General features: G+C 40.9%; 1 protein-coding gene and 1 long non-coding RNA gene across 3 annotated transcripts in view; both read right to left on the bottom strand.

Moving 5' to 3' along the window:
• PLPP1 (phospholipid phosphatase 1) overlaps nucleotides 1-13,887 on the bottom strand; it is a 103,306-nt gene extending 89,419 nt beyond the window's left edge. The window contains exon 1 of one of the 2 annotated variants that reach the window (XM_081213179.1): nucleotides 13,602-13,887. In XM_081213179.1, coding sequence (XP_081069305.1) covers nucleotides 13,602-13,659 — 58 coding nt within the window. In that variant the 5' untranslated portion in view covers nucleotides 13,660-13,887. The remainder of the gene's footprint in view (nucleotides 1-13,601) is intronic. The other variant, XM_081213178.1, reaches the window with a different exon arrangement.
• Nucleotides 11,460-12,938, bottom strand: LOC308597572. The gene is made up of 2 exons (XR_014013058.1): nucleotides 12,216-12,938; nucleotides 11,460-11,968 (listed from the first exon to the last, which is right to left on the bottom strand). It is a non-coding gene; the product is annotated as an uncharacterized lncRNA (long non-coding RNA).
• Nucleotides 13,888-14,165: the final 278 nt, after the last annotated feature.

Below are 14,165 nucleotides of genomic sequence, written 5' to 3'. Positions count from 1 at the left end.
TATCCAACACAAATGTGAACTTTCGGTCAATTAACACCAGTTTATCTAACCACAGCATCCGCTAGCCAAAAAGCCAAGCATTTCAGTTGGGAGAATTGGACACAATTGTCCTGGCTTAGAAGCCTTTAGGGAAGGAAACACAAGCAGGGCGGGGGAACCAAAAGGAAATCCTCAGTTCTGAAAGTTAAAGTCCACAGGAAAAGGAGTGCCAACATGTTAATATCCAAAGGTGAAAAATGTGCTTCCCTTGGCAAAAATATGCCTGGTTTTTTAATTAATCGGTTTACATTAGGAAAATATTCCAGCTAAGATTGAAGTTTTTATAAGCCCTGGAAAATCACCACACACAGCAAAAATAGCCCAACCATGCCCGATTAGCATAACAAGATGTTCTGTTAACATAACATGATGTCCCTCAACGATCTCTTGCATATGCAGCAAATACAAAAGCCAACTTCATAGCTGAAACCACCACATTGATCCATGCTATATTTTTTCTGTCATGATACTGATTAACAGTTGGCATTTCAATGGTGAAATCAGCTCACATTTCCGCTTTTAACCACAAAGGAAAGTACAAAGGGTGCACAGGGAGTATTCCTGAATTTAAGAGAATTTGCATGCAGCTATGTGGCTTTCTAGCAGGAAGCTTGGTATCCTTTGCCATAGAAAAGAGCTACTGCAGAACACAGACAGAAGCCATAAATGCTATTTGGCAGGAACAGCATCAGGCTCTAGCAATAGAGCCCCCTCCAACTTTGCTCACAGATTCAAGCATTTTCTTTTGTTTTGAATAGATACAAAGAGAGCTTTGGTTTCAGAAATATTTTCCTGGTAAACAGTATTCTGTAGTTCAAATCACTAAAGGAAGCAAGAAGTTAGATTACAGCAGCAGCACAGCAGAGGCAATCAAAAACCAAACATAAGAAGGTTGTGAACAGATTTTTTTTTTAAGGTGATCACAACTAATTAATTGTTGGATTTAAATAAATTGTATATTGCAGCTTTCTTAATAAAAGGTTTTTTAAAACATACTGAAGCATGCACACGGTAATGTTAATAAAGCCATCTTTCATATTTTCTTTCATTCTCAGATATAACAGACCAGAAACAAAATAGTCTCAAAAATAATAATCATGTGTGTTCTCAGTACCATCAATTAAAGCTATCCTTCACAAAAAAATAATTCCTAAGTATTGAATTGCTTTATCTGTAGGCTAAAATAGCAATCCTGTATTATAGTTCAGTTTATGAGGTTTTATTACAATCACATGGTACATAAACACTGTGAAATAATAATAAATATACAATCTTCGCATTGTTTTCCAACTGCACAACAGGACTTCTCCCAAAATCTTGCATTTGCATGTATAATTCATACAGGGCAGTAAAATAAAAAATAGTTTCACAATATTTCCACTAGTAGTAGTTGTTGTAGTAGTAGTAGTTGGCATCTGCCTGTCTTGAGAGACAATGGAGTACATCTCCAGGGGTGAAGTCAAACCGCTGTGTTAGCTGCACTGAAGTGACATCCCTGGGGCACAAGCTTGGGCAGTGTGTATAGAGGTCCTGGGCTGCCCAGACGACAAGAACCCTCTCTTGGTCTCACTGATGTGGTCCAAAGAAAAGCAGAGCAAGAAATTTGCCGAAGTTGCCAGAAGGAGGCATACAAGGCACCATCCAACCATCTTAGGAACTCCACTCCAGATTTGTCTAGGGTTTACTCCTTTAGCACTTCTTCCAGCAGCAGAGGTTTCCTTCTCCTAGATAAGCTACCTTCCCAAGGTTGATGAGCCCTTTCCACTAGTGCAATTTTAATTATTTCACTTTCTAATTTGGTTGAATTACATAGGTCTTTGATTAAATATTTATTGGCTATCTCTGTAGGTTTCTTTGCAAACCACTTAGATTGCTTTTATTAAGTACTACAGTATATGCAACATAAATTAATCAAATCATTGGTTTCACCAGCAGACCAATTGTGCTGGTTTACCGGTATTTCTCAATGCTGTGCAACACAGGAATCCATCACTAGCACAAGGGCCTTTGAGTCAGCGGACTGACAGCATTGGATACAACCCTTGGACTGGGCCCCAGTGCAAAGAAATAAGTTACTACCTAAGTACTGTGGGAATAAAACAAGTATGGGGGACTTCTGGTCTTCCACATGTTGCTGACCTACAACTCCCAACACCCTTGGCCACTGGCTATGTTTGCTGGGACTGACAGGAGTTGTAATACAGCAACAGTGCAATGCCAAAGGTTCCCCACACCTGGAACAGAAGTTTTTGCCTTTATAAAACATCAGACCACTGGTCTATTCAGTCCAGTATTATCTACCAAGCTTTGCAGCAGGTCTCAAAGTTCACAGAAAGCAACTCTTCCTTACTCTTCAACCAGATACCTTTTTCTTCAAGATGATAGGTGCTGAACCTAGGACTTACATGTCAACCCTCTCTCAATGCAATAGTTCAGAGGGTCAGCCAACTTCCTCTCCTATTGCAACGTGGATCACAGGTCTGTTTGCTTAAAATTACTTTGATCTTGTGTACTTTCACCATGGCTATTTAAAGTCTTATCAACTGTGAAAAGAAAATAAATAAAAGGGCAAGATGGGAAAACAAAGCTTCATAAGGCGGCTTCAGAGAAGGCTGCCTCTAGATTATATAGAACATTTTATGGCAGAACATCCCACGGCAGAAAAACCAATGCAAAAATCAGTTACAGAATTCCAGATACGTACTGTGGAGTGGGGAAATATTTTTTACAAATACTGGAGAAGGAGAGCGCCCCTTTACAAAGCACTTCAGAATCAGTCACACATCATGGTTTCATCTAGAGTACAGGTATAAATGAGGCCTTTTAAAAAGCACATTTCATTTTATGCTGGACAATTTAATCTTCACACTGGAAATTTAACAGACTGTCACTAGGTTTATTAAGCAACACTTTATGTTGACAAGCAAGTATTAGGCATACTTTCTCACATTAGAAAGACTTCTTTTTATAATCTAGTATATTTCTATTCCATATAAAGCCTGTAAAATCAGCCAATTATTTAAAACCTGTCTCCACCCTAAACTGGTGTGCACACACTAAATGAAAAAGAAAAAGAAACTGGTAGCTATGCCAGTCCATCAGAGAAAATCCAAAGCAAAGAGGAGTGTTTAAAGCATCACAAAAAATCACAAAATACTGAGCAACTACTGAAAAGCTGAACTTGAAAGCTTGTGCACTACTTTGTAAATTTTGATGGTACCTAATGGAAAGTATTACACTACTGTCACTTTTGCGTAAAAGGGAGTGAATGACCATGAACTTTGTACACAGCATCTGAGTAACAGGAAGAACATTCAAATACTTCTCCTTCCAGTATACGCTTCTTCTTTCAATAGGACTATGGGAGTGGGAAACTGGGGACAAACAAACTAATAGCCATTTCATAACCACATTATGGTATAACATAAGCCAGAGTTGGCACAATACTGAACTAGACTAGACTATCACCTCGTACTACATGAAGTGCACCGTGAAACAAAAGTACTAAACATAAAGCCCTTCTGGATATAATGGGAACCATCCTTTCCCTTGGCACACTGGAGTTTCCATAGCATGCAAGACTGGAAACATTTCCAGAACTTACTTTAAAACCATGTCATTTTTATATTGTGGGACATAAACCAAATTGCAATGTATGTTTTAAGTAGTAAAATATTTTAATAGAATATATATAGGTGCTCATATTTCTAAGGTAGCAAAGAGCTCCAGTAATGGGCATCCTAAAATGTGTGTGTGTGTGTGTGTGTGTGTGTGTGTGTGTGTGTGTGCGCGCGCGCGCGCATACACACACACACACACGTTTTAACAAATGTGAAGGGCAGTTTGGGATTTTTCTTGGGTGGAAAACTAACCCATCATCCTTTCCAGCAAAATGTGAGAATAACCATTATAAAATTTTCTTTTTTAAAAAAGCCACAGCTCTGGCCAAAGCAAATGCAAGCAACTCTTGAAGGGAGAGGAATCTCCTGCAGAATAAAAATCTTTCTGTATTTTAAAGGACATGGCAATTCTCCTTGAGAAGCTTCACTTCTGAAGTTATGCCGTAAGTGTGAATATACGCTAAGCAATAAGTTCCTATGTAACAATCCAAACCATCATTTCATGGAGTATGGAAAATTCCCTAAAAAACATTTGACTATGCCAGTCAAAGTACCCTTTAATTTTTGCAACAAGTGTGGAAGATGGAGACTTCGTCCAGGTTTTCTCTTACTTTTCAAAAAGCCCGTTCACAGGCCCACTCAGTGCACTGGATCTGGGCATGCTGGGGATGCTCTTTCTCTCCCCCACCCCACACACCTGCTAACTGCAGGGTAGCTCCAAAGGTTTGATTATATATGATTTTCATGTATATGGAATTGGGCTTGATGCATAGATGAGGGATTACTGTCAATCTTTGCTGTCAGCTTATCTAACTGATCTAATATAGTAGCAAATACTAGTATAATCATAAGGACACTGCTCAGGACAGTACAACTATATTTTATGAGAGTTAACTGCAGCCATTTGGCAACACATGTAGCTAAACTACTACAGGCCTGCTCATGCAGAAAATCCTATCAACTATAGGTCAATTAAAGAGTCAAGGGGCATTTTGGAGTTTTATTTTCCCCCCCACAGTAATACCACCTTGAGACTCATTCAATCATTCCCAAGAAGAGACACACCCACTAAATACAAAGATGACAAAAGCTGTTGTTTCCAAGGTAAAGTCAGGAGATTCCCAGATGGTCCAAGGATGGACTATCAGTATTACAAGAAAACATAACAGAAGCAACCAGTTTGTGAGGTCTTATTAGACACACGTGCATACAAAGCATGGCATTAGGCTTATCAGAGAACTATTTAAATCACAGTTCTCTCTAAACCATCGAAATTTGGAATAGGCACAAGTAATTTCTGATTTTATTCATATTTTAAGAGCATATACTAGGAAGACTATACAAAGCAGACAAAATTGTTCCATACAGTGTTTCTTATTTACTGTCTCCTGATTCACAGACCCAAACATACCACTTAACTGTCAAATGCCAGTTTAATTGCACTAAACTAAATCAACCAACATAAAGTGTTCTATCACACAATTCATCAGTTTGTCACATCACTTGATGGTCATTGTTTAAATTGGTTTAAAACGCCCATTTTGTTTTACTTGTAAACATACAACATTAGTTACTGGGTTTTAAATCTTCACTACATATTCAAAGTTTATTCCACCAATATGTTGTGGCATCAAGAGTCATCCAGATTTGGTCCATATGGGAAAAATTGGGGAAAGGGGGAAATATCATTGTTTTTGTTGCTATTTATTTATTGTTTTACACTTTTTAACACACATGCAAATACAAAGAAAGTTTCATATGGTTGAAATAATTGCTGTCAAGAGAAAAATGCCAGACTGCATGATAACAGATTTGGGTATATAAAACTATGCAAGAGGCAAAGCAATTTCTATACTTCCCACATGGTCAAGCCAATTGAAAATATGTTTCTTAGTCAACCAATTGTAAAAGTGCTTCTCAACAACAACTCTGAGAACATGTTTCAGTTGCCCTTACTTCCAGCTCTTCTTCAAGCCATATTTATGGGCTGTTTCTCCATAAATGGGGGAAAATTGTCTACAGAACAACTGGACTGTCTAGCACAGCAATCTGAGTATGTACACAAAAAGCCAGAACAGAAGCCCCAGTTGTTAAGTCCTTAACAATTTAATGCATGAGTTACAGATGGGAATAAAAGCTACAAACCCCTCAAGTATAGTTGTACAACTTCCTGTTAGATAGAAAACTGTTATAATTAATTGGTGGTAAGATAGGCTTTGATGACTTCAGGCTAAACTGTCTTATTGCCCTGCTTTCAAAAGAAAACATCTAGTGTGATGCCCAAAACCAACTCTGGCTTAGTAAAACCATAGTTTGGTTTCTTTCACTTCCTCTGCAGCAAACAGAATTATGATGAAGGTTAACTGCCTCTGGGCCTGGGTATGGTAGACTGCCATTATGCTACACAATGACAGCGCTCCCCAGTGCTGTTCTTGGCAGCAAGAGTATCACAGGCATGACCAACCACTGAGAAACTATGCCAGACCGGGGGGGGGGGGCGATTTTGCAATTTAAGCCCTTCTGCTTTGTTCCACAATAAAATGTGATCTTTTAATACCTTGGGGAACTTAAGGAATATTTACAACAATATTTTGAAAGTAAGCCTTTCCAATTTAAGATCACTCCCCATCTTTAAAAAACTGTACAACAATCACCAACACATTTACCAAGAAGCTTTCCCATTGATTTCAGTCCATTGAAAGCATGTTTATGATATCTTCTGTATCAAGAATGCATCCTACAAACAATGGCTGCCTAAAGCATTAAGACAGCATAAGAATGACAAGGCACATGGGCAACAGCACAATTAGTTTGCCACCTTTATTAGGCATGCACCTTATGTCTTAAGTGCTGTCGTTTCCCCCAGCATTTAAATGTAACATTTCTGTGTGTTACGTATCTGTTAGAAGAAACCCTGTCAGAAGAGAAATGGCAACCTCTTATACGGCCCATTTATGCTCTTCTTTCTGACCCAAAAGAGAGAACTTCTTAGAAGCCTTAGAAACTGCTGGCACTGCCATCAGCTTCTACACCTAGAAATCTAGAGTTCTACCACTAGACATCTAGAGTTCTGTCATCCGGTGTATCTATAAAGGCTCAGAGAGAAAAGAAAGCAACATTCTTCCTCAGAAGTCTATTATCCCTGTGATGGTATGATTAAGTGGTATTACACAGAACCTTGGGACTCACAGTGAACAAGGAGAGTGGTAATACTCAAGCAATGCAGACTGGTCTACAGGCCCACAGAGAACTGGTCACAGTAAAAAGGTAAAAGGCCCCTGGACAGTTAAGTCCAGTCAAAAGCAGCTATGGGGTGTGGCACTCATCTCGTTCCAGGTCAAAGGAGTGGACATTTATCCGCAGACAGCTTTCCAGGTCATGTGGCCATCATGACTAAACCACTTCTGGCACAGTGGGACACCGTGATGAGTGACAGAGTGCACGGAAACACCATTTACCTTCCCACCGCAGCAGTACCTATTTATCTACATGCACTGGTATGCTTTCAGACTGCTACGTTGGCAGGAGCACAGAGAACTGGAGCAATCTCAGATCTGTATTGAAGCTGTAACCTTCTACCTACAGAGAAAAGAAGTCAAATGACTGGAGGATCAAACTAACTAAAAGTAATGTTTATGTCAGAGACATAAAGTACACTTTGCTCTTGTTCAGATAAAGGAAGGAAATCACTTTTTGTTGCAGTGCTGGGGAGTGGAAATGCAGCAGAAAGTGGGGGCAACTAAATTTTGCTACCTCCTGGTTTTTTGCCACAATTTTAAATGGGAAGGGGCATACACACTTAACACACTATGGGAGAAGTTACCGGGGGGGGGGGGGCAGAATAAGGGAAACAACTAGCTGGAAAAGGATTAGATGCCCCTCCCCACTGCTTCTCCTTTACTGTACCCCCTTGAAAGGATAATCAGGCAGCCGTAACACACATTTGGTTACAACCTGTTTTTGGGCCCCATCAGCAGTATTCCACAATACAACACTAGACATGTCTACTCAGAAGTCCCATTGATCTCAGTATGGCTTACTTCCAGGTGAATGGGTATAGGACCGCAGCCTTAGTCACCCTGCAGCAGCATTTTTACAGAAAGTAGGCAAGCAAACCTGAAGTGTAGTGGAACTTAAATTACTCACAGCTTTGGAAGCAAACATCATAATTAAAGCCAAATGTAAATTAAACACCAGAATTGTTTCATCAGCTGTATTAGGAGAGCAGTAATTTAGAGTCATTGACAGGAAATAGGAAAAATGTATTTCCTCATTGCATCTAGAGCCAAGTGTTTCTATAGGGTAGAACTATAGCCCCAATTGCTAAATATAGTGTGAGTCTTTGTGTTTTCTAGAAAATGGCACATAGGATTATTCTACTTGTATCCGTCAAAATCCTGGATTCATAACTTCCCTACTGAACAACATATGTAACATGGGACTTCAGCTAAAAATAAATATGGTCTTTCAGCAATAAATTAAGAGCTTATAATTCTTAGCATTTTGAATGTTCAAGACACTTCACACTGTTGTTGGCACCTGTCTGTCTTGAGAGACAATGGAGTGCATCTCCTCTGTGAAGCAGAGGCCTGGGCTGTGTGTATGGAAGTCCTAGGTTACCCAGACTCCAAGATGCCCCCCTCTCTCAGCCTTGCCGATGTGGTCCAAAACAAAGCAAAGCAATACATTTGGCACCAGCTTGGCTGCAGGAGTTGCCGGAAGGAGGCGTACAAGACATCCAACCGCCTTAAAAACTCTACTCCGGATTTCTGTAGAGTTTACTCTTAGCCTTTTCTTCTCCCAAAGATGTCCCACAAGGCAGCAGATAACACACTTTGCATGCACTTTGAATAATCCAAAGGGCCAGACTTCAAGGTAGAGATACTGAAGCTGATCAAACAGCTTTCCTAACACATGGCCCTAATGGGTGATATCCACACAAATGTTATAGCCACTTCCACATGTTCCAATTAAGAACATACCATTTAAAAACACAGAATAAGCAGCATCGATTTTTGATTACTCAGACCAGGGGTAATCAAAAGGCAGTTCAGCATGTACTGGTAGATCTATGGGTGATTATCAGTAAGATCAGCAAGGGTTTCTGAGTCCCAGTATTTTTAAAAAACAACAACACCCACAACAACTAAAAGGCTTTCCGCCATAAATATATGTCCACACACACAACACAACACAACCCATTACCTAGCGCTTGGCTGTGGTTGGTGGATCTTGAAAGTTCTAGTAAAAACAGACAGACAAGAAAGACACAGACACAGCACATCCTGCAAACCTGAAATCTGCCAGTCCCTGACCCAGGGAACAAGCTCAAACAACTATAGCATATTTGGGGGGAAATCTCCAGAAAGGAAAATACATTGTGATTGGGTGTTGGGTGACAGAATATGAACATGGAGCACAACCCACCAGAATATTTTTTAGGCAAAGGTCTCCTTTAACTGAGAACTACACAAAATAAAAGCAATCCTATCATAATCAGTCTTTAATTGGATTAATTCCTGGTGGAGCCTGCCCTACATTACTTCTACACTTAGAATCTGAGATTGCAATACAAAATACCCACAATGTTTAAAGACTGAGGCTAACACCTGTAGAACACAAAAATCTCTAAGTGATTTAACCAATCCTGTCTTTAAAAATCTTTCCTTTTGGACTGCTGTGCAAAGCACTCCAACAGAAACCAACCACAGATCTCCCACTGGTTTCACCCTATCAGATTCCTGCTGGCAGCAGCCAAAATATAGAGAGCCTGGCAGACAAGCAACAAGAATTTCATGCAAACATCAGATCACCCTACAAGCTACTACATGAAAGGCATGCCACAGGGCGACTGGCAACTATGAGGACCAGGATGCAGGATGAGGTAGGTTTGATCTGATTCAACAAACACTTCTTATGTTATTATACTCTCTGTCTCTTACCACTCTCTTGAATTAACATAATAACCACTCTTGTAAAAACAAAAACAAAAAAAAATTCAGTATTCTCGAGCACACAGAAATAGGTATCCTGCTATTTCATGTCTCTGAAATTAAGTAATGTAAGAAGCAGGTCAGGTATTAGACCCATAGCTAGGCTATTTATATCCTGCCCTTAATCTGAATATCTCAGGACAGGGTAACACCAAATTCAGCCAAATAACCCTATCAACATCAATAAAATCACAAAAGAAGGTAAAAATTCAATTTTTAAAGATCAGAAATCCAAATATATCAGGTTTTAAGCTCAGACTGAAATAACAGCAGTGCATGTTCTAGCAAGATTTCATAAAGCAAAGAGTTCCAAGGCAGGGGAACCACCTCAAGTCAGCTCCAGTTATAAAGCTCCCACAATAAGGACGATAAGGAGAGCAACCCTGGTAAATTAGGACTATATAGGGAGAAGTTCTTTTTCAAGTATTTAGATACCAAACCATTCAGGGCTTTATGAGTCATCTGTAACACCTTAAAATTGAGACTGGGAATGTACTGGCAGCCTGTGCAAATCTTTTAAAAACAGATGTGGGAACTCCACTCAGAAGCCAAGCCACTTCATTTTGCACTACTTGGAGTTTCCAGGTCATCTTCAAGAACAGCCCCAAGTAGACAGCATTATAGTAATCCAAATGAGACATTAACAGCAGGGATTACTGTGGCCAGAGTATCCCCATGCAGAAACAGCCATAGCTGGTGGAAAGCATTCCATGCTGCTGCTGCAATGTAGTGTCACATGGTAGAATCCAACAGTGCGCGAGCGCACACACTCCCAACCTACACACTTGTTCTTTCAAGCAGAGAGCAGCACTGTCAAGAACAGGTCATTCACATAATTCCTGGAGCCAGGAACCATGAAACTAAAGCATCTGTATTATCAGGATTCTGTTTTAATTTATACAACCTCAACCAACCCATTACAATGATCAGAGACTACTAGTCCAGCACCTACATGACCTCACCTGATTCTGATGACAAGAAGAAATACAGCTGGGTGTCACCTATATAGTGATGCCACCCAATATGAGCTACCATTTCAATTCTTAAGACATGAGAGATAATCTACAGCACTTTAACCACCTGTGATGCTTGAAACAGAATGATGCAAGATACAACTGACATCACCGCTTGAGATATAATTATCAAATCACCCACCGTAACCTCAAGTATACATGGGTAAATTATTAATTTTGTTGCAATATAATCCCTTGGAATCTCAGGTTTGCAGCTTGCAAATAACTACTGTATTACCTTCTGCCCACTCTTTGCTGCTGGGGCTTCTCTTTGGCTATATTTGGGGAAATGCAATCTTCGTTATCACAAACCCTGGTTCATGTTTTCCATGTTTTCCAGTTCTGGTTTGCTAGCTCATCAGAAGCCATTGCTTATGCCCTGCCAACAATTGTTCAACTTGCTTAAACATGGCTTGACATATCTGAATTGAGCTTCTGGAAGTATCAACTATTTCATCCAAATGTTGAACGCCACTGAACCTGAAGAAAACCACACATGAACTCTCCCTTTTTCAGTTAAATGGTCATCCATGAACTATACACTGTATTCAAGTAAGGAGCATGTACTAAAAAAAAAAAAAAAAAGATGCTGCATGCATCCTTTTTTTATTCAGATGCATTAGCTGGCAGATATAAAACCAGTTCCAGAAACTTTTCTCCATTGGGAGAAATGTATATCTTTATTACTATAAAGCATTTGTATAGCACTTAATTCAAGAAGCTTCACATATACATGAACTTGAAAGTATTACAGTAACCCTGTAAGGTATTTCAATATAAAAAAGATGGAGATCTGAGATTGAATTTTTATTTAGAAGATTTATAAACCACTCCCTAAGCGGTGTACAAACTAGCCTTAAACCAGCTACTGGGTTCATGGTAAAAACTAAGGCCTTTCAAATGCATAACCACTAGCAATATAATTTATTAGCAAAAGAAAGAAACCTGCATGGATTTTATAACAGCATGCCACAAACAGGATACTAGTTTCCTGTTCACTCCTCTTTGCAGGTTTTTCGTTTACAGTATTCAGAGGTACAGTACAGATTTTTCTCATATATTCTCCCATGCAGAAAAATGGTCACACTGAAATTGGCCTGTTGCCTCTTTGCTGTCTGCTGTCAGAATTGGAAAGGATTTCAAATAGATAAGGTAAGACATAGCTCAAGATCTTACGTTAACTTTGACAGAAGACAATTGCACAGAAATTCCCTCATTCTTTCTATTTAAATGCCAGAATAGACACAGCAAGAAGTTCCCTCACTCACTCTTCTTGCATTGTGACAAATTTTCAACTACTGTACTTTAATCTAAATAAAAAAATTCCTTCCTGTAGCACCTTAAAGACCAACTAAGTTAGTTCTTGGTATAAGCTTTCGTGTGCATGCACACTTCTTCAGATACACACTTCAGTGTGTATCTGAAGAAGTGTGCATGCACACGAAAGCTTATACCAAGAACTAACTTAGTTGGTCTTTAAGGTGCTACAGGAAGGAATTTTTTTATTTTGACTATGGCAGACCAACACGGCTACCTATCTGTAACTGTACTTTAATCTGTAATGTTTAGCATTGGTCAAACTGCCAGTACTCATCAACTATAGATATCAGTCATCATTCCTAGTAATTAAATGATGAGTGTCTAGCAAACTAAGAGTACCACTTGCCAAGGAAAAGTCTCTAAACATTTAGTTATAAAGGCAATTGATCATTTAGTACCAAAATTACATTTAAGTCACAATCCTTATCATAACAAGGCTCTCTAAGGCCACACAACATAAAACTGCCTAATGCAAAAGGATAAGAAATCTTACCATTCTTGAGAAAAGAAAACCTGCACACTACTCACTTTTTTTCCAGTTAGCTCTCTAATGGATATTCATTTCCTCATTTGATCAGAAAAAGGGAAAATAATATTCAGAAAATAAAGCCTAGAAATGAGTGTTCACATCTTGTGACCGAAATGGGAAGACCTATTTCTTCACAGCTTGTAAGGATGACAAACAGCAGCTATAGACAAAGAAAGCTGGACGCGGTTATCAAGGAAATCTGCATTTTTTTACATCAACAACCTGAACAACTGTTCACGGCTATTCCTTTTTTAAAAAAAATACAAGCCTGTCCAGATAGGAGGGAAATGATATCATCAGTTTTCCAGTAAACTTCAGCTTCATGACAACAAACCCTACCAGCGCTGTCCTACCTACTATCAGTGTACAGAGGTAGGTTTCTTAATTTTCGGTGTACACTAGTGATTCAAACCAATTCTTACATCAGTCCACTCTACACAATCCTGCTATGGACAGAAGAAGCTGCAGTGACCAAGTTTCTTCAGGTGAGACAATTGGGGGTTGACCTCCGAATTTAGGTGAGTTTAGGGATGGAAGAAGCACAGAGAAAACAGCAGTGACAATAAAATGTGATGGCAAGCGGGGAAGATGGCAGAGCACATGGGGGAAGCAAGTATGGTATTTACAGCCCACTGCCCCACCGCCCTCTTTTTTCCAAGCCTTCCTCACAGCCTTGGCGGCGGGAGGTGGGAAAAGCGAAGTTTAGCCCCTTGACATGCAATGGAAGCCAAGCAGACCAGGACACACGTATCGCATATGTATGTATGTTCACACGCACCCATATTTCAAGCGCGTATTAAACGCGAGTTTTTTTTCCTACCGCATGTGAAACTCCACACACCGGATATTAATATAGGTACGGGATATATAAGTACATATGCGAATGCTGCTCTCAGGCGTAGTTCGCGAAGCAGCTCGCAAAAAAGCAGCGCCCGCCCCGCGAAACAAGGGTGTTATGTGAAGGGGGGACGGGAGAGGGAAAAGAAGCGCGTAGCGAAGTAGCATCCCCGGCGTCAAGCCTCCCTTTCCCCGCAGCCGCCTCCCTCCTCCCCTTTCCCCTCAGGGCGGCCGGCCGGCCGAGACGTACCCAGTATCAGGCACACCAAATCCAGCGCCACATAAGGGAGCCTCGTCTTGTCAAACATCGCGGCGGCGCCCGGGACTCCGTCTGGACCGCGCCGGGCTCACGAACAGCGGCAGGGGCGCGGAGGCTGGGAGCCCGAGCTCAGCCGCATCCAGCCACAGGGCCAGCTGAGGCGACGAGGGAGGAGGAGAGAGGGGGTGGCGGGTTTCGCGGAGCACGCTCCCTCTCTCTCCCCGACGGCACCACAAAGCACCTCCTGAGGCGCCGCCACTATTATGCGGCCCTCGCGGACGACGGGCTGGTGCTTTGAGGGGAGGGGAGCGACCAAGGGAGGGAAGGCGGGGTTCGCGCAGGCTCCGCCCACACCGCCGGCGTGCTCCGGCTCGCGACGCCGCCGCCGAGCGATTCTCTCCCACCCCCGTCATGCCCTTCATCCTACCAATCTTTCTTTTTCGTTGACTTCCGACGCGGCCAATCAGAGCTCTCTTTCCGACGTTTCAAGTACGTTTCTCCAAGCCGGTACGTTTCTCCACCAGGAGGCTGGCAATCGCCCTTCATTTCCCGCCC

The sequence above is a fragment of the Podarcis bocagei genome, assembly GCF_964188305.1.
Source record: "Podarcis bocagei genome assembly, chromosome: 11".
Classification (NCBI taxonomy): Eukaryota; Metazoa; Chordata; class Lepidosauria; order Squamata; family Lacertidae; genus Podarcis; species Podarcis bocagei.
This window is presented reverse-complemented; position numbering and strand designations above follow the sequence as displayed.